General features: G+C 57.9%; 1 protein-coding gene across 24 annotated transcripts in view; it reads right to left on the bottom strand.

Annotated features, from left to right (window-relative positions):
* SRCIN1 (SRC kinase signaling inhibitor 1) overlaps positions 1–18808 on the bottom strand; it is a 67759-nt gene that overhangs the window by 18825 nt on the left and 30126 nt on the right. For 11 of the 24 annotated variants that reach the window (XM_060290675.1, XM_060290672.1, XM_060290676.1 and 8 more), the window contains 9 exons: positions 14647–14670; positions 10595–10790; positions 9765–9963; positions 9219–9312; positions 7861–8747; positions 6696–6788; positions 6406–6449; positions 5926–6113; positions 4612–4787 (listed from right to left, as the gene is read on the bottom strand). In XM_060290675.1, the coding sequence (XP_060146658.1) occupies positions 4612–4787; positions 5926–6113; positions 6406–6449; positions 6696–6788; positions 7861–8747; positions 9219–9312; positions 9765–9963; positions 10595–10790; positions 14647–14670 (1901 nt within the window). Of the gene's footprint in view, positions 1–4611; positions 4788–5925; positions 6114–6405; positions 6450–6695; positions 6789–7860; positions 8748–9218; positions 9313–9764; positions 9964–10594; positions 10791–10917; positions 13815–14646; positions 14671–18808 lie in introns of those variants that run through there. The other 13 variants (XM_060290669.1, XM_060290682.1, XM_060290685.1 and 10 more) reach the window with 5 other exon arrangements.

Below are 18808 nucleotides of genomic sequence, written 5' to 3'. Positions count from 1 at the left end.
GTTTATGCTGAGCTTGTGGGGGTTTTTTTCTTTTTTAAAAAATGTATTTATTTATTTATATTTGGCTGCATTGGGTCTTCGTTGGTGCGCTCAGGCTTTCTCTAGTTGCGGCGAGCGGGGGCTACTCTTAGTGGCGGTGCACGGGCTTCTCACTGAGGTGGCCTCTCTTGTTGTGGAGCACAGGCTCTAGGTGCGCAGGCTTCAGTAGTTGTGGTGCACGGGCTCAGGAGTTGTGGCTCGCGGGCTCTAGAGCGCAGGTTCAGTAGTTGTGGCGCACGGGCTTAGTTGCTCCGCAGCATGTGGGATCTTCCCGGACCGGGGCTGGAACCTGTGTCCCCTGCATTGGCAGGTGGATTCTTAACCACTGCACCACCAGGGAAGCCCTTGTGTCGTTTTAAAAATCTCCATATTTCTAAAATGTAAATCAGACCACCAAGTCAAAACCGCCTGTTTTGAATCCGAAATGGATCCCAACATTTTTTTTTTTTTTTTTTTTTGCGGTATGCGAGCCTCTCACCGCTGTGGCCTCTCCTGCTGCGGAGCACAGGCTCCGGACGCGCAGGCTTAGCGGCCATGGCTCACGGGCCCAGCTGCTGACTGTCTCCAGGTCTCAACTTCCTCACCCAAAAAAATGGGGATGGTAAGAGTTCCTCCCTCCTGGGGCCACTGTGAGGATTAAATGAGCGAATGCAGGGGGTCAGTCCCTGGGAGCTGCTCTGCTTTTCCCTCCAGCTACATCCACTGTCCTCCTCGTCTGGCTTGCTTCTGTTTAGAACCATCCAGAATTGCTGAGGTCCTCGTATGTGCTGCTCTCCCTGGGCCTCTATAATGCCATTTCCTCTGCCTAGAACACTCCGTTTAGCACCCCCCCACACACACACACACGCACGCACATGTGTGACTAACTCCCACTCATCCTCAGGTTCCAATGGGAACCTCTCCCCCCTTCCCTACACTTGGGGTTGGGGGTCTGCTTCCTCCCTGGAGCTCCTGTTTCCTGGGCTAAGCAACTCTAGGCAGGCAGACACCATGTCTTTCTGATTCATCTCTGATTTCCAGCACCTGGCATGGTGCCCGGAGCAGGATAAATGCCTGGTAAATAATTATGGAAGGAATGAATAAATGAAAGAAGGAACTCTGCCCAGGTAGGTCATCTCAGTTCTGTACTTGAGTCACTGATGTCCCTGACCCACATGCGGGACTCTACATACATTCCTGTCAAATCGCATCTGTTGGATTTCAGCTCAACCATCCATGCAGGAACAACTTTTGAATCTCAGTTCTACCATCCAACAGATTTGCTCCCCCTCAGAGCTCTGTGTCATCAGCAAATCTTATCAGCATGCTTTATACATCTTCATCCAACCAGCGGGTGAAAAGACAGATCACACTGGAGCCAAGGACAAAATCCTGTGAGTCAGCAGTACCAGTTAAAGAGCTATCTTGTACTAAGTGCTTATGGCCTGCCAGGCGCACATTCATCTCTTCGCTTTCTTTACCTTATTTAATCCTCACGACAAATCCTGTGAGTGGGAACCATTATTACCTCCAGTTTACACACAGACAAACAGTAGCTTAGGCACTAGACTACATTTCCCAGCCTCCCTTGCAGGTAGAAGTGGCCATTCGACTGAGGTCTAGTGAATGGAATATGAGTGGAAGGGTTACATGCTGCTTCCAGACCTGGCGCCTAAAAACCTCCCATGTAAGCTCCTCCATGCTCATTTCCCCTTCCTGTTGGTTGAAAGACAATGACCCTGTGGATAATCTTGGAAGACACATATTGAAGATGGCAAAAGCTCCATTAGCCTGGGTCCCTGAATGACTGCGTGGAGGAAAGCCATTCCGCTAACCCATCAATACTGTTCCATGAGAAAGAAAGGTATATTGATTACTTTTGAACCATTATACAATTTGTTATAGCAGCTAACCTAACTAATTAATTAGCTACCCTAACTAAGCTACCCTAACAATGGGCTTTGGCATTAAAAAAAAAAAAGGCTCAGAGAGATTAACTAACCTGTCCAAGGTCACACAACTATTTTGTGGCAAAGCAGGATCTACTCCTGTCTGACTTCAGCCATTGGGTTCTGCTGCATCTCCCTCCCACACTGGACTAACATCACCCCACACCCACCCACTGTCCCACCCAGCCTTCCCTCCGCCACACGCGAAAGAACAACTCTCTTTTGATGTGTGTGATAACCTGACTGGCTCAGGGTGGACCAGTTTTGTAAAATGGTCACTCTCAAACATCACTCTGCAGAGGAAGGGCACTCAGGTAAGCCTTCAGGAGGAAATAACACTGCAACTCTCAGGCAGAAGGGACAAGGCTCGCCTTAGGCTCAATTAGCACCTCGATTTTCTGATCATTACCATCTGCCAAAGTTTGGGGGCCCATAACCTGGGCAGGCTCTGCAAGTGAGTCCAGACCAGCCCAAGTCTAGGCACTGGGATCAGAAAGTAGTGGGGTTTCCAGACCCAGGTTTAGTTCTAGAGGAGTTGAGAGGTAAGGGTCAGGACAGAGCCAGCTATATAATTTGGGGGTCCCAAAGCAAAATGAAGATTTTGTCCCTCGTTTAAAAATTAAGAATTTCAAGACAGTGACAGCAGAGCATTAAACCAAGCATGGGCCTTCCCAAGCATGGGGCCCTGTGCGATTACACAGGTCACATGCTTACAGAGCTGGTCCTGGGTTGGGTCACATTATGCTCCAGAGGCCAAAAGGTCTCAGTCAGCAGAGGCTTTCCCTAAGGGCAACGTCTAGACAGCGCTCAAGCGCTTGGCTAGAAGGTCAAGTGAGTGAGCCAAGCGGAGTAAGCACCGAATCAGCCTTTACTCCCAGCAAGATGCCAGGGGGCAAAAGGAAGGGGCAGAGGGAAGCCGAGCAAGAGTGAGTGTCCAGGGGCTGCAGCCACAGCAGGGGGCCTGCTGGCTGACTTAATGCCAGGGGGCTATGGGAGCTGGGCAGGGACGTCCCCCTGGCCAAGCCGAAGCCACTGCAGTGCTGGTGTGCAGCCCAAGCCCCACCCAAAAAAGGGCAGGAACTCCTTTCGAAGCAGATGGAGAATCCTGCCGGAAGCATATATCAGCCCCCAAGCTCTCTCAGGTGAGCAGTCTGAGCAATGGGTTTGATAACAGGGCAGCGGGTAGGGCGTCTGTGTACTCCTGGAGAACTGAGGCCCCCAGGAAGCTGAGGACCAGACACTCATATGACAGGAGCATAAAGACATCCTTTCATCCCTTCTGCCTCTGTACTTTTATATTTCCTTTTATTTTCCTTTAATGTCTCAGTAAAGTTTCTTTTGAAAATTCCAACCCCGCTCCTCTGTGCTGAATAAAAAGGGGCAAAAAGGGGACAGGAACGTTGAGTAAATGGAATTCCCTGGGTAAGGGGGTTGGCAGCCATCAGTCTACTTGGAGATCTGACAAGAGTTGACACTCAGCTGTCACACTAGGGGTGATGCAGTGGCTGCCACCAACTTATTTCCAAGTGGGATGGCTCCTTATTTCATCTCAGCCACAAGGGGTCATGAGAATCTTTGCCCTGTGCATCTCTGAAAAGCACATGTACTTATAGGCTGTGCGCCCAAGACTGAGGAGCAGGGACCCTTTTCAAGTAGCCCCTTGCAAGTGATACAGCCAATTATGAGCTTGGTGAGAAAGCTGGGCTCCTCTGAGCAGCCTCCCTGGCTCCGAGTCGCTGACCAGTAGAACCCAAGTCCTCTCTGGGAAGAATTGCGAAAATCTTAATACGGGGCACAGGTGAAGAAGCTGAAGTGCAGAGAAGGGCAAAAACTATCGTGATCAAACAGCCTCTCAGTGCTGGAGCTGGACCTCAGGCCCCTTGTGCCCTGAACCACCTAGAGGAGACCAGATGGAGGAGCAGGGCCTCTGTCTCAGACCCCAGGGACTGACCAGGGAAGGCTGCAGTGGGCTGGGGCCGCTCACTCAGTGGATGGACAGCGGCAGGCAGCTTCTCCCTTCAATGGTGCCAGACAATCGAATCTTGGCCAGACAGCCATTTGTTAAATTTGGAGCAGAGGACTGTCTTCTGTTAACCCTTCCATGTCTAAGCATTTGGGGGTGGGGTGTTCTCTATTCCTGGAGCCCTGTTTCAGCTGCACTAGGACGGGGGGAGGGTTCTCCTTGGCTATACCTGGTCTCAGAGATCAGAGAATTGGAGTGGTGGTGACCGTGACTGGTCAGCACCAAGCTGGCCACATCTGAAAGCTCCACTTGTATACTCGAGGGTCAGTTTGCACGGGTCACAGGCCAGAATGAAAGCAGGCAGAGGGCAGAGTGACATCGGGCAGCTGGACGCGTGAGAGTAAGGCTGCAGGCCACGGGGAAGCCAGACTGTGGACCGTTAGGAAGCAAGACTATAGCAAAAGCAGGCATCAAGCCAGAAAAAAAGAAAACAGGAATTGTGCCAGATGGTCAAAGGTTTGTGGGTCACAGAGAAATCAGGCCACAGAGGAGAAGGAAATCAGGCTTCAGAACGTCACCTGTGATTCAGAAGGAAGGGAGCTTCGCCTCCCCGTGAAACCAGGTTGCCGGCCACCCAGGTCGCACCCCCAGCCCTCCCTCCAAAGCTGGGCCCCGCCTCACTTGAGCTGCTGGGTGATGAGCTCCTCGTCGTTGAGGTAGCGCAGCCGCTCCTCTTCCACTAGGGTGCGCTGCCGCTGCAGCGGGTCCTCCTGCCGCCGCGCCGCCTCCGACACGCGCATGCTCAGCTCCGCCTCCGTGCCCTTCAGCAGCGCGCGCAAAGACTCCAGGTTCTGTAGCTGCGGGACGCAGATGGACCGATGGACGCGGGTGGGAGGGAACGGAGGCGCGCAGCCGGGAGAGGGCTAGGAGGAGGCAGGCAGAGGAGAGCCCGACGCGGGGCAAGCTCCATGGAAGATACCAATGCTCGGCTGTGGCCGTGAGCAGCAGTGAAAGGGTGGGATGGCGGGGGGGGGGGCACAGGCCGAGGGCTTAGTTCTGGGGAAGAATAGAGGCAGGAGGAGAACGGCCTGGGATAGTGGAGGGAGGAGTGCCAAGTTGGGCCCTGCAGAAGGTGCAGCTGCATGGCTGTGGCGGTTAGCTGCAGCGAGATGGTGGGGGGCGGAGGAAAATGTTTCGTTCTGGGTAAATATTGAGGCAGGAGAACGGGATAGCGGATGTTTGGGGGGCAAGGGGTGGCCCTACGTAGGGCCCTGCCCACCTTGCGGCTGCATGGCTATGGCTTCGATGAAGGACTCAAGCACTGGGGTTTGATAGAGCTTCCGTGGCTACGCCGGGAAAACCGAGTTCTAAGGCCGAGTTGGGGCAAAGGTGGGGGTGGGCGAGATCTTACCCATTGCCCAGATGGCAACTCTCTGCCCCCTCTCCAGCCTGTCTCTACTCATTATTCTCACCTGACGGGCCCTGGGATACTCTCGAGGAGCGGGCACAGCGATGCCAGGCTCCTGACTGGTGGGACCATCTGCCAGGCGGGGCGGGCCCGGGAAGACTGTGTGGGCTGAGGAAGGGAGAGCTGAGGGGATCTGGGGGAAGGGCTTCCGCCCAAGGGAGGGAAGGGGGTAGAGAATGCGGGGCAGGAAGGGACAGGGACTGCCCTGAGGGATACTGACCGGAGAAGGGGGCTCAGTGAGGTGCATTGGGGCTTCAGGAGAGCGGTGAGGATTAAGGAAAGGGGCAAGAGGGCTCAGTGAGGGGGACCCGGGCGAGGGATGGGGGCTTGGTGAGGGAGTAGAGACTCAGCGAGGTGGCGAGAGTTCGAGGAGGGTTTCGGAGAGCAACCCAGTGAGCGGCGGAGGGCCTCGGGATGGGGCAGACTCGCAGGAAGGAGTTTCGTGGGCGGGTTCTGGTGGGGCGGGGTTTGAGGGGGCGGGGTTTGAGGAAGCGGGATACAGGGCGAGGCCCCGGAGAGGGTGGTACCTGGAGCTTCCGCAATTGCTGAAGCTGGCTGCGCAGGTCATTGGTGCTGTTCTGCAGGCCACGCAGGTGTAGCTGCATCTGCAAACGGTTGATGGCAGTGGGCTGCCCCGCAGGCGTGCTGCTGGCCGAGGGCGGGGGAGGGCCGGACACTGGGGTGGCCCCGCTGCTCCGGCTGCCTGACCCGCAGGCTGCAGACAGGGACCACGAGGACGGGAGAAAGGGAATAAATCGTGAGCCTGGGGTAAAGTCCTCCCCACTCCTGACCCCACACAGCAGCCACAGAGAGACGTGGCTCTGGCTCCCTGCCCCAACTAGTGGTCAGCCCTCTGCGAGGAGCAAAGCGCCGGAGCGAAGGCATCTTGGTCTAAGGTGACTACTCATTTATCCACTGAAGCCTGGTGATGTAGCCACTTTACAGATTAGGAATCGGAGGCTCAGAGAGGGCAAGAACCTGTGGGGGAGGGGAGAAGGGTCACTCACGTGCTGAGGGGGTGGCTGCTCCATTGGAGCCTTCAATCTTCTCACTGTGGCACAGGGGAAAGATGGCCATCAGGGGGTCCAGGCCCCAGACTGGCAAAGCTGGGCGAGACCTTAACATAAGCTCCTCCAGCCCCCTGATCTCAGGATGGAGTCCCAGAGAAGGGAGGCGATTCACCCAGGGCAAAATGATGAGACCTTGGCAGAGCTGAGCCCAGGGCTCCTGCTGCTCGCCTTCCCTCCCTCTTGCCCACCCACATGCCTGGGCAGTGGTGCTGGGAGAAACACCTCACCTGGGGGTCTCTGGCTCCGAGCCTCGCAGTAGGGCACTCTGCACCAGGCCAGTGAGGCTAGCAATTTGCTTCTCCATGGCCTCCATGCGCTCCCTGGGGAAGACGGTGGCTTTGAGCAACCCCATCTCTGGGCATGGGGTCCCTCCTGCCCAGCGCCCCATTCCTAAGATGGATAATTAGAGGAAATACCATTCCCTCCCCAGCCACCAGCGCACAGACAGTTCAAAGGGTCCCACTGCCTAAGGGTCCACAGCCCACCCCCAACATTGGAAAGGCCCTTCCCTGTCTGACAGTCACCCCCTCCCTCTCCAGACTCATCTCTCATCACTGGCTCCCTAATGGGCCCCACCCAGGTCACTCTGGGTCTCTGCACATGTATTCCCCCTGCCAGCATGCCCTCCTCCCTACCCTCTCCTCTGAAGCCATCGCAGAGTCCCCAACAGCCTTGAGGAGTACACCCTCCCAAGGGAAGAACAAGTATTTTTTGCTGTGTCTCCCTCACTAGGCAGGGCAGGAACCGTGTTTGCTCAGCTTGGCATAAACAGTGGCCAGTGCAGTGCCTGGCACACAGGCCACAAGAAAGCTGTGTGAATGAATCGTTTCTTCTCACCTCTTAGCAGTGCTGCTTGAGGGCAGAGGGGGGCAGCTCAGTGCCCTGGTTACCTCCTCCAGCCTTGCACCCTTAGCAGGGAGCTGAATGATGGGCAAGAGTTCCCCAGCTCGGAGGCTACTTAAAGAAATGTGCCTCTCTCCCCATCCCCACTTCTTACCAGCACCCCCTCCCCAGTGGACTTCAGCCGGCCCTGTGCTGGACAGCTCTCATGGCGGCACATTCTGTGTCTGAGCAGGAAAGGCACTAAATAAAGAGTTCTACTTCAGCCTCAATATCAGTTGGGGAAACTGAGGCTCAGGGACCGGATGCAAACCCAGGTTTCCAGGGTCCTTGTCTGGGGCCCTCTCATCCAGCTCTCAGGCTTTGCAGATGAAACGTCTTTCCAGTGCCTTCCCTGCCACGGCCAAGTTACTCTGGCGACCCCTCAAGGCTACTCCGGGTCTACAAGGATTCCCGGGTCTGAGAGTCCAGGACACAACCTGCCACGGACTCTGCCGTGTCCCCTCTCCCCACCCCACCCGCGCAGCCCCGGGCGTCGCCAGCGTCCCTCACCTGGTCTCCGTGTCCTTGGCTGGCACAGGCGGCCCGAACCCCACGAGCGGGCGCTCCCCAGGCCCGGGGAAGAGCTCGGGAGGGGGGACTCCAGCCGTCGAGGAGCCCCCGGTGCTGCGGGTCTTGCCTCCGGGGCTCTCGGCGAAGACAGACGAGGAGCCTGAGTCCTTGCGGAAGGACTGGCGCACCGGCGAGCCGCGGCTGGGCGGCCCCGAGTAGGGGCTGTGCGGCGGTGGGGGGCCCCCGGGGGGCGCAGCCACGTCGGCCAGCTTCTGCGGCGACGAGGGCGGCAGGCGGAAGCCGTAGCCGTCGCCGTAGAGCGGGCCGCCTCCGGCCGCCGCCTTGTACAGTGAGTCCTCCAGGTCGGACTGCAGCGCAGCGGCCGAGTAAGTGCTGAGTGAGCGCACCGAGCCGCGCTTGTACAGGCCACCGGCGCCCGGGTAGGCGAATGGGTCGCCGGCGGCCGCGGCCAGGCTCAGGCGGCCCTCGTGGAGCAGCCCGTAGGGGTCGGCGTAGAGGCCCTCGCCCTTCACCAGCACCATGCCGCCCGCCTTGCCCGCCAGGTCCTCATCCGGCTTCACATCGCGCCGCTCCAGGATGGCGCTGGGGCTCGGGCTAACGCCCGGGGCGGCGGGGGCGCTTCCCAGCCGCTCGGCCGCGTGGTGCACGGGGCTGCCGGCGTAGGAGGGCGGGCGCCCCCCGGCGTACGATAGGCGCGAGCGCGACGGCGAGCCCGACGGCAGCCCCGACGGTAGCCCCGGCGGCGGCGAACTGGAGGCCAGGTGCGGCGCGGGCGACAGGTTGTTGAGGCGCCGCGTGGGCGACGACTCCCGCGACGCATACACCATCTCTCTCTGTGCAGAACACAGCCCCCGAACCGGACAGGGCTGGTCACAAAGGGGGATCCCTTGCTTCTTACTTGAGCCAGCATCTCCCCCCTGACGCTTAGGAAGTCCCTTCTGTTCTCTGCCTTCCCACCCTCCTGCTGCATCTTGGGCCCCTTTCCCTTCAGGGCTCTCAGCACGGAGGAAGAAGTGGTGGAGGGAGAGGCACCAGAGGAGCGACCCCCAGCCCACCCTATGGTGGGGGATGGGAAGCGAAAAGGTAAGGGGTGGCTCCTGAGAGAGGTCTCCTAGAATATTTAGAGGCGGGTTCGAGAAATCTGATCGGACAAGAGGGGAAAGTGGCAGATGAGGGGAAGGACTCCTCCATGACTCCACAATTAATGGAGGCCACCCTCTGCTTCAGCCTCCACATTCCCTTCACCAAAGCTGTCCCTGGTGACAAGTGACTAGACTCTGTGCTCCTGGACCCCATCTGCCCAGCCTCCCCAATGCCCGGGGCCTCCCCAGCCATACCCGGAGGTCCCCGTTGGTGAGGTGTGAGCCAGGGAAAGCGGCGTAGAGTGGCTCCTTCCTATAGATCTTGATAATACTGCGGTCCTGGATGTCCCTGGGGGCGGGAGGGGTGCAGAGGGTCACCATCCCCCAGCCCTGTGACGAGGAGAGGAAGCTACTCCAGGCAGACGGAAGAGGGGTGGCCAAGAAGGGCCGCGAGCCCCAACCCCTTCCTAACTCCCTGCTCAGTGGATCTCGTGCCTCGGACTGCCTGCCACCAACACACACACACTCAGCAGCTTCCACCCCGTATACCTCCTCGGCCTCACGAGCCATTTTCAGGTTAGCTCAAGCCAAGGCCAATCAGCAGGGGTGGATGATTTAAAGGGAGGGGGTGGGGCCGGGATGACCGAAGAAGGGGGCGGGGCCGTAGGGCTCCGGGAGGAGAGGGGTTACGGCTGAGGTTGGGTCAGGAGGGGGCTGGGGAATGACCTGCGGCGTCGAACCCCCCCTCAGAGGAGGAGTATGGGGAGGCCCACCCCATTCCCCCCCCGGGGCCACGCCCACCGGACGTCCTCCAACTCGTAGAAGACGTTGCGAGCCTCGTCCTTGATGAGGATGGCTGTGTTGGGCGACTTCAGCATGCCCATGGTGAGCTTCTGCGGGAACATGTGCGCGATGAGTGCGTGCAGCGTGTCCAGGCTGCTGACCTCGTGCGTGATGTGCACGCGCCGAGTCTCCTCCCCGAACTGCAGGAACAGCACCCCTGCGAAGGAGACGCCGCCCTCGCTGTCAGGGCCGCTATCACCGCCACGCCGGCGGCCCGGGGAGCCTTGGGGAGCCGCGCTGGTCCCGCAGAGGCAGGGTCTGAGGCCGGATGCCGCCCCGGAGTGCAGGTGCACCCAGGCACTCCTCATGCTGCCGGCCCCTTAAGGCACCTCCTCGACCCCAGGTAGGTTGGAGTCTGGACGAGGAAATGGGATTGGGGGCAGGAGCAGGTGGGGCAGAAACTGAGAGTGAGTGGTTGCTTTGGGGGAGAGAGGTGAGAAGGGAGGAGATGAAGGAAAGGGGGGCTGCTGAAGGGGGTGAGAGAGAAGCCTAAGGGAGAGAGGAGGCTTGGAGAGAGAGGGACAGGGCAGGAGGTGCTGAGGGAGAGAGAAGTGAGGGAAGAGAGAAGTGGAGGAAAGTTGGAAAGGGAGCCACAGAGGAGGGAGAGGCCTTGTGGGGAGGAGATTGCTGGGGGGAGGGGGGAAGATGGGTATGGGGGAAGGGAGCCAGAGGCTTACTAGAAAGATGGTTGAGGAGAGAGGGAGTGATAAAGGGGCTGGAGAGGGTTCCAGGGTGAGCAGAGAAGAGGGAGGAGCCAGTAGCCTGGAGGGAAGATGGACAGGCAGTACCTGGAGAGCGCAGCTTCGTCTGGCTGGTTGAGCGGGAGAGGGGCAGGCTCTGTCGGAAGCGGTTCATCCTACTGAAGCCCAGGGGCAGCTCCGCCTCCGACATGGTCTCCAGTGACTCAGCGGAGGCGTACGACAGCTTGGCCGCCTGGTCTGCCAGCCCAGGCTGGGCTCCCTGAGTGTGGCGCGAGCTGCGGGTCTGCAGGGGCAGGGCGGGGCAAGAGGAACCAGGAATGACCCCTTCACTCTGCCCATTACCCCCATCCAGGCCCAGGGAGCCCCAGCCAACCAGCCAGTGAGACACACACACACACACACACACACACCCCGGAGGGTCTCCTGGATTCCAGACTCGCTGTGTGGCTGCAGGAGAGTTCCCCAACCTCTTGGGGCCTTGGCCTCCCTGGGACACCCAGCAGGTAAGGAGTGGGCAAAGGACTCAGGCACCCTGGGAAGCCAGACAAGAAACCATCTGAGCGGGAGCCATGGGCACACCTGCTATTTTAAGATTCCAAAGGACAACAAGAACACAAATGTGTCACCGAGGTGAGCCGCAGAATCGTTGAGCAAATTGGGGCATTAGTTCCAGACATTAATTAAGCGGCGGATTCGCGAGCGATGAACAACTTATCCTTCGTGGAGTTCAGAGGGTTGGGGTGGGGGCGGGAAGCAGGGAGAAAGCAGAGAGCTAGGGACCCCAGGATCCCAGCTCTGGGAGGTATGGGCCCTCACAGAGCTGGGAACAATGTCCTGGACTTAGAGTGACTGGGAGGACCACCCCAAACCTCCCAAAGCCAGGTGGACCCCAGTTTCGCACAGACTACCTGCCTAGTACATGCAGTGCACATGCTCAGCCCACACGAGCACATGGCATAAGTGCCAGGCCTCAGCCCCTCCCTGCATGGCACACGCTGCCACACAGCCAACCTGCCTGGCTAGCCTCCCAGAAAAGCCTCCTCCAGTACCAACATAGCAGCCCCTTGCCCCGAAGCCACAGCTGAGGGTGATACCTGGCTGGGGCCAGGGAAGGCTGTCACCCAGTGACCACTCCCTGCCCCAGGGACAGCTCGATTACTCTCTCCTTGGGAGAGGGGACACCCTGATTTCAATCGCACTTCAAGAGCCTACTTCTGGCTGAAAGCTGGGGCTGTCACTCAGGGCCACAGCTCCTGCCAGTCTGCTCTAGCCCCTCCCCTCAAACCTGGCTGCTGTCAGAAACCCATCTATTTAAGGAAGAAAGATACTGAATCAGACCTACATCATTCCCTGTTATGTAACGTTATATATATATTAGCTGTATCACACATATACATGTTATCAAGAAAAAAATCATGTTGCCCAATTGTATTTTTCTATAAAATATATTGCCTACCTTCAACAGCAACAAATCATTCAAAACCATTAACACTGGTTATCTTGGGGTTGAGACAGAGCATTCCCTTTCTACTTTATACATTTCTCTGCCGGGTGAACTTTGCACAATCAGAATGTATCATCTTTATAATTTTTTTAAAAACAGTAAAAGTGTCTCTAAAAAGGAAGTATTTATTCTCCTCCTCAGCTCCCTCCATCCCCAAGTCCTGATTAAACCCTAATTAATCTCCATCTTCATATTAACTCCATTTAATGTTCCAGTCGGATTAGCACTCTCGAAAAGAGAGAACATCTTCCTCTGATGGACAGTGTGCCCAGCTGTCCCCAAAGTGTCCTCAAGGGCTTGGAGATACAGCAGGTCAGATTTGGGGACATTAGCGGGCATCCAGCCTCAAGCACAATGCCTTGACCAGCGGGTGGGCATGGTTCTGGGGAGGAGGGAGGCAGCGTAGCAACTGGACCCACTGGGGGAATGCCTGTGCCCAGACTTTGGACCCTGCCGCTCAGTTCTAGGCTGATCACCAGTGCTGGCCTACGCCCTTCTCTCTTCCCAGTGTGGGGAACCAGGCCTGGTCTGGTGGTCATCAGGTTGCCAGGCAACTGGAAGGTCAGTGGTTGCCAGGCTAGTATGGATGAAGGGCTACAGAATTCAGGCAAAATGAGGCAGCTAGCAGGGATGAAGAGTAGGAGGTGGCCACGGTGCCTGGGGGGCACAAGTGAGTTGCCAATAAGAAGATGGAACAAGGGCCAGAATGAAGGAGGGGCAGGGATCCTAGGGACTGAGAAGGCTGCCCAGGGAATCCTGCGAGAAGAGATGCCCACATTCCCTGCCCCACCGGTTCCTGTCTCCATCCTGGCCTCCTGGGCGCCTTTCCATTCTCACAGCCTTTGTAGAAAACCCTCTTGAGAAGAGAGAAAGCCCATTAGCATGTCTCTCCAGCCCTGGGCTGGGACAACAGAGCAGAAAAACAGTGAGACATCCAGAAGGACTTCCTGACTAGAGGGAGATGGCAAGAGAACAAAACAGTAATTTAAGCGGAGCTCTCCAAAGATAGGAAAGGGCTTCCCAAAGATTGGACGCAGTGAGCACCGGTCCCTGGAGATGCTCCAGTGAGGAACCGATGACTCCTGGTCAGAGATCAGGCAGACGGAACCCTGAGTGGGGCAGTCAGACTAGGATCTGAGATTCCCAAAAGCTGTCCACAGGCTAGGGCAGAATCACTTGGGAGCTTTTAAAAACACTCTTTCCAGTGCCCCACATTCACTAACTCTGAATCTCTGGGGCTTGGAGCCTGGGGTTCAAGGTTTTTGACAAGTTCCCAAGGTGATTCCAGGATGCTAATAGCTAATGAGGTAAGGCTCGCCATGAGCCAGGCACTGTGCTTAAGACATGCAGTCTCGTGTTTCTTCTACCTTTACAACAACTCTATGATGTAGATACGGTTCCATTTTATGGAGGAGAAACCAAGGCTCAGAGAATTATGGAACTTGCCCCAGGTCACCCAGCTAGTTAGTAGCAGACTGGCATTCACCACCAGGCAGCCTGGCCCTTGGCCGCGTGCATTGAACCCCTATGCTCTACTGCTTCCTCCAGAAAGGCTATATGCCTGATGCCACGACTACAATTCCGTGATTCTCTGATTCAAGAACTTTTCTCTGGGAGGATGCATGCAAACAAGATGTTTGGAGCAAGAAGACACTGGGGGGTGGGCTTCCCTGGTGGCACAGTGGTTGAGAGTCCGCCTGCCAATGCAGGGGACACAGGTTCGTGCCCCGGTCCGGGAAGATCCCACATGCCGCGGAGCGGCTGGGCCCGTGAGCCATGGCTGCTGAGCCTGCGCGTCCGGAGCCTGTGCTCCACAACGGGAGAGGCCACAGCAGTGAGAGGCCCACGTACCGCAAAAAAAAAAAAAAAAGATGACACTGGGGGAGTCTGGAATGTATACCTCCCACCCCCTGTCATGGTGCCCAGGATTTGAGGGACCAGAGACTCCAGGACGCAAGCAGCAGTCTAACTCAGTTCAGTTCTGAGCCTGGTGCCAGAGAAGAGGAGGTCCAGGAGCGTGCTCCCTTGGGGGTCAGCAGGATGCCCCTGGAGGGGACAGACATCTCTCCAGCTGTGGATGGTCCAAACTCTCCAGAGGAGGCAGGAAGACACCGTCCCTGAGCCCAGCCCTCCACTTGGGCAATGGGTTTGGGGGTGTAAGTTTGTGCGTCTCTTGCCTGGCACTGACCAGCTTCCCCACAGTGGAAAGTAAGAAAGGGATGAGGGGCCCATTATAGTCACGGGGCCTCCCTGGAAGATGAAGTCTGAGTTCAGAGAACAAGGCCCTCAATAAGATCACGGGGTCCACTTCCGTCCCCTGGAGCCAGCAGTCCCTCCAGGCTGGGGAAAATGCCTCTCTCATTCCCAAATGCTCTTTACGTCCTGGGGAAGCCTGAGCATCCCCAGCCCAGATCCCCAGCACGGGTGGCACAAACTCCCACACTGGATCCACAAGCCCCTGGCAGGCGAACCCAGGCTCTCTCAAAGCAGCAGACCCAGCCTGCAGTCCCACACCCACCACCCACACCAGACGGTCCCTTGCAGATGCACAACTTTGTGCAAAGCATGTGCAGGGAGGGGCAGGGGCGGGAGAGCACATGCGGTTGTCACGGACGCAGAAGCACCACACACTGACCTTGAAACTCCAGTAGTTTGGCTGCTGATGGAAATAAGAGAAGAGATGGTTATGCGGGGGCGCTGGGAGGAGAGAGTAGGGCCAGGGGCAGGTTAGAGACCCTTGGCGCTCAGGACTCAGCCCTGGGACATGGGCCCTCCACCCTCCCAGGAACAGGAAGGAAGCCATGCCTGGTACATCCCATTCTCTACGGAGGCCCGGGATGGCCCTGAGCGGGCTCCAGGCCTGCTGCTGGGGGAGGGGAGAACCATCATTCCAGACGTTTATAAGCCACGTAACCTAGTCACAGTAACTGTCCTCGGAGAGTTACAGGCAGGAAAAGACGCAGATGACCATGATACAGGGAACACGTGAGACACTGGCAGAGCTGAATTGGAGCTGCAGGGTCAGAGAAATGGCATCTGGTTGTGGCTGGCCAGGGAAAACTTCCCGGAAGAGGTGGCGTTTTTGGTGAGTCTTTAAAAAATGAACATTTTTGGTGGGTCTTTAAAAAATGAGCAGCCGGAGGTTGGGAGGAAGAGCCTGCTGAGCAGAGGGCCTGGGGAGGCGTGTGCAGGGGGTGTTGAGGGAACAGTTCAGTTTGGCTGGGGCGCAGGGCCTGGGAAAGTAGCAGGTTAGGCTGCGAAGAAGGGCCTGGGGCCGGAGGAGCGCCCTTAAATGCCAAGCGAAAGAACTGAGACTTAACTGGCTGGACAAGCAGAAAGTATTTGCGTGAAACTGAGTGGGATGGGACTGGACCCCAGGAGGGCTGATGGGGCAGGGAGTGGAAGAGGGAGGCAGGGGGCCAAGCCCAGGGCAGGGAAGCCTGTGTAACACGATGGACCTGGGTTATAGGGAAAGTGGACAGATGCCCATCACCCCACAGCACCGGGCAATGGACGGGGAGCCATGGACAGCAAGGGAGTGTCGGCAATGTTCTGTGGTTGAACAGATGAGAGGGGAGGGCTCCTTGCTCCCCTAGAACGGGGGCCTCAGGTTCCTCCTCATTCACAATAACCTACAGCCACCCTGCGTTCCCTGGAGACCAGAAGGCCCCTCCAGATGGCTAAGGACAAGGGAGGAGTGGCCCGGAGGCCGGATTGGTTCTTGGCAAAGCCGAGGGCACCCTGCTGACCGGTGCCAGCCTCAGCAGGAAGACAGAGGCAGCAGATGGCCTGGCCCTGGGGCGCCTGGCACCAACAGACAAGATTCCCTAGGCCTCAGAGCCACTGGCAGAGGAGACTGACACCAAGGGTCCCTGATGGGGGGAGGACACCACGGCGGGGTGTCCTGTGCCGCCTGAATACTTTAGTGGCAGAAAGGAGGTGGGGAGGGGCCCTGCTGGGCTGGAGGCTTCGGATCCTTAGGGTGGGGGTGATGCCAGGCTAGGGCTAGGATGAAGAGGTTTACTCACCAGGACCATCCCCTCTGGGCCACAGTCCCCACCTCTCCCCCCAGCATTTGCTCCAAGAGAGGCAGAGGAAGGGGACAGCAAAGTCTGGGTGTCAGGGGATGCCCACAGGTGCTGAGGGGAGGGGAGGGGGGGGACTGGAGTACCAGGCTGTAGCCACAGCTGCCTGTGGCCTTGGGGAGGGGAAGGAGAGCAGAGCGAGTGGACATGTGATGGCAGGGGGTGGGGGGCAGGGCAGGCAGAGCCAGGCAGAGGGCAGGGGAAGGTTTACGATGAGAGTCATGTCTGCAGCCCCAGTGGTGACGGACGGCTCTGAAGAGGCCACCGTCCCTCATCCACCACCACCATCACACCCCCTCATCCACCACCACCATCACACCGTGTACACACAGGCCACCCACAGCGCCCTGCAATGACAGGCCCCACATGGAGAGCTGCGTACAGACGCGCAGACATCCTCCAGTAATGACATGGCCACAAACACACCCAGAGCAACAAAGACACGCCCACAAAGGGACACAAACACTTGGAGAAAAGCCCTCCATGGTCAGAAACAACCCCAGAAACAGAAACTCAGAGACAGAGCTATTCAAACGTGGACCAACCCCATTCATACAAAACATGCACCCCCAGCCCGCCCAGGACACTGACCTGTTCACACACACTCCCACAAGCAGAATCACAGAGGGCCCCCTGGCCCCTAGGGAGTCACAGAAACAGACAGAGACATGATGGATACCCATTCACACATACGTACACACATACACGCACACCAGCTGCAGAGACACACACACAGAGAAAGTCTCGCCCCTCCTTCCCCCCACTAGCCAGGTCACGGCGCCTCTGGCCGCCTCGGTCACTGTACCATGCCTGTGATGTCCCAGACATCACGTGGCAGGTAGGTGAACTCCTGATTCAAAAGAAGCAGAAGATGCGCCCCCTGGCCCCCCCCCGCCCCAAATGTCAACACATCAGACTCAGTATGTGCAGACAGCTGGGGCCCACCTCATGTCTCTGGGAGGGGGACAGGGATGGGGCCTGGTTACAGCCACGCTAGCCATGCCCTCAACCTGGACCTGCCTCAGGCAACGCTGGGCACATCCATGGGGCAGCCAGACCTGGAAAGGAGGGCTCAGTAGCTGGGGCCAGGGGAGAGGACTGGGTGGCATCAGTGCCACAGAACAGGCCAGCCAGGCCCCACTAGCGGGTAAAGGTGGAAGAGATGCTGTTTTTGTGCTTGGTGGACTTGGAGTGAGGCTGAGATCAGAGTCCTGGGGCTTCGGGCGCTGGCTGGTCGAGTACACAGAATCCCGCCCCTCCGTCACCTCCCCCTTCAGGCTGGCCCCACCAGCAGGGAGGCACAGAGTCTCCTGGCAACTCAGTGTCCTTGGAGGGGAAAAACCATAGTAGGGAGAGGTCCTTGGGGATGCCGTCTATCCCCCGTCTCTGTCTCTTTCCAGGGTGTTAAACCCATGGGACAGCCTTGGGTGCCTAAGAGCGGAGGGCTCCTCTGTTTGCTAAGGTAGGACTCTCCTCCCATCTCCAGCACCCTTTACTCCTCACCCTCTTCCTGGTTGTCTGTTCCTCCCATCCTGCCACACACAGTGCCTGGTATAGAGTAGGCTCTCAACAAGTATTTGGCCATGAATGGGTGTCAAGAAAACAGGACCAGCCACAGGTGGAAGGGGGTGTCTCTGCATAGTCTGGTACCACTTTCCATCTCCTGGCACTCAGGACAGCTCAGCCTTCCATGTCTTTTCCCTGGGAATTTCCCAGCACCAGAAACCCCCGGAAGGAGGGCAGAGGGCAGGAAGGGCCCAAGAGAGGTCTGGCTCGCCAACCCAAGTGAAAACCTCCAGTATTAGGGCAAAGCTGTCTCCCTCCCCCATTCTCAGAGAGGGGTGTCTCACCTTCCCAAAAGACAGTGAGACAGTGAAAAAAAGAAAGGGCTGAGTAGGAGAGGCCCTTCCAGGTCATCACTTGTAGGGAAGAGTCTTACAGGAGCTGGAGCAAAATGAGAGGTGTTCTAGGAGGATAAGATGGAAGCCAACCCATCCACTCTGTAGGGACCAGGCTTTCAGAAATGCGAGAAGGGGAGCTTCCTGGAGACCCGAGGAAGCAGCGCCAGGGGGTCCTCAAACTCCCTGCTGAGAAGAGGAAACAGCTTCTTCCCTCTGGGGGCTAAGGAGTTAACTCCCTCCCTCCTCCACCCTAGGCGCCCTTGGTGGGGTTCTTCCCTCCCCCCTGCAGCTGGTCCTTTCTCCCCCACGCAGTGCGCTGGGAGGGCGGGGCCGTGTCCCATGGGAGCCTTAGCCCAGCCAGCTGAGGTCTCTCCCCTCCCCTGGGGAGACGTCCTCTGTAGGTTAGGTGAGTGCGTGACCCCTCCCTGACCTCGAGCCCCGAAGACGATGCATCCTTCGGAGAGGGAGGGCAACCTATGGGTCGCACCCTCGCTCTAGTCCCCTGGCTCTCCGTGCACCGGCGCACACACCCACCTTTCAACTCTTGTGAACACGCGTCCACGTAAACATTCGCCTCCCCCCTCCCTTGCCCCCGCCAGGCTGGGGCTCCTTAACGGCCCCCGAGGGCGCCAGCCTCCCACCGCGACGCACGTGCACTACTCCGGCCCTCTCCCCTGTGTGCCCGTCGACACGGTCACCTCCTACCCCTTCCCAATGCAGTGAGTGTATGTTGGGGAGGGGGGGTTGCGGCGGGGCAAGGGCGCACCCCGGAAAGGTCATGACTTTCTGAGGCTGGGGGAGGGGACGCCAG

The sequence above is a fragment of the Globicephala melas genome, chromosome 20 (assembly GCF_963455315.2).
Source record: "Globicephala melas chromosome 20, mGloMel1.2, whole genome shotgun sequence".
In the NCBI taxonomy this organism is placed as follows: Eukaryota; Metazoa; Chordata; class Mammalia; order Artiodactyla; family Delphinidae; genus Globicephala; species Globicephala melas.
This window is presented reverse-complemented; position numbering and strand designations above follow the sequence as displayed.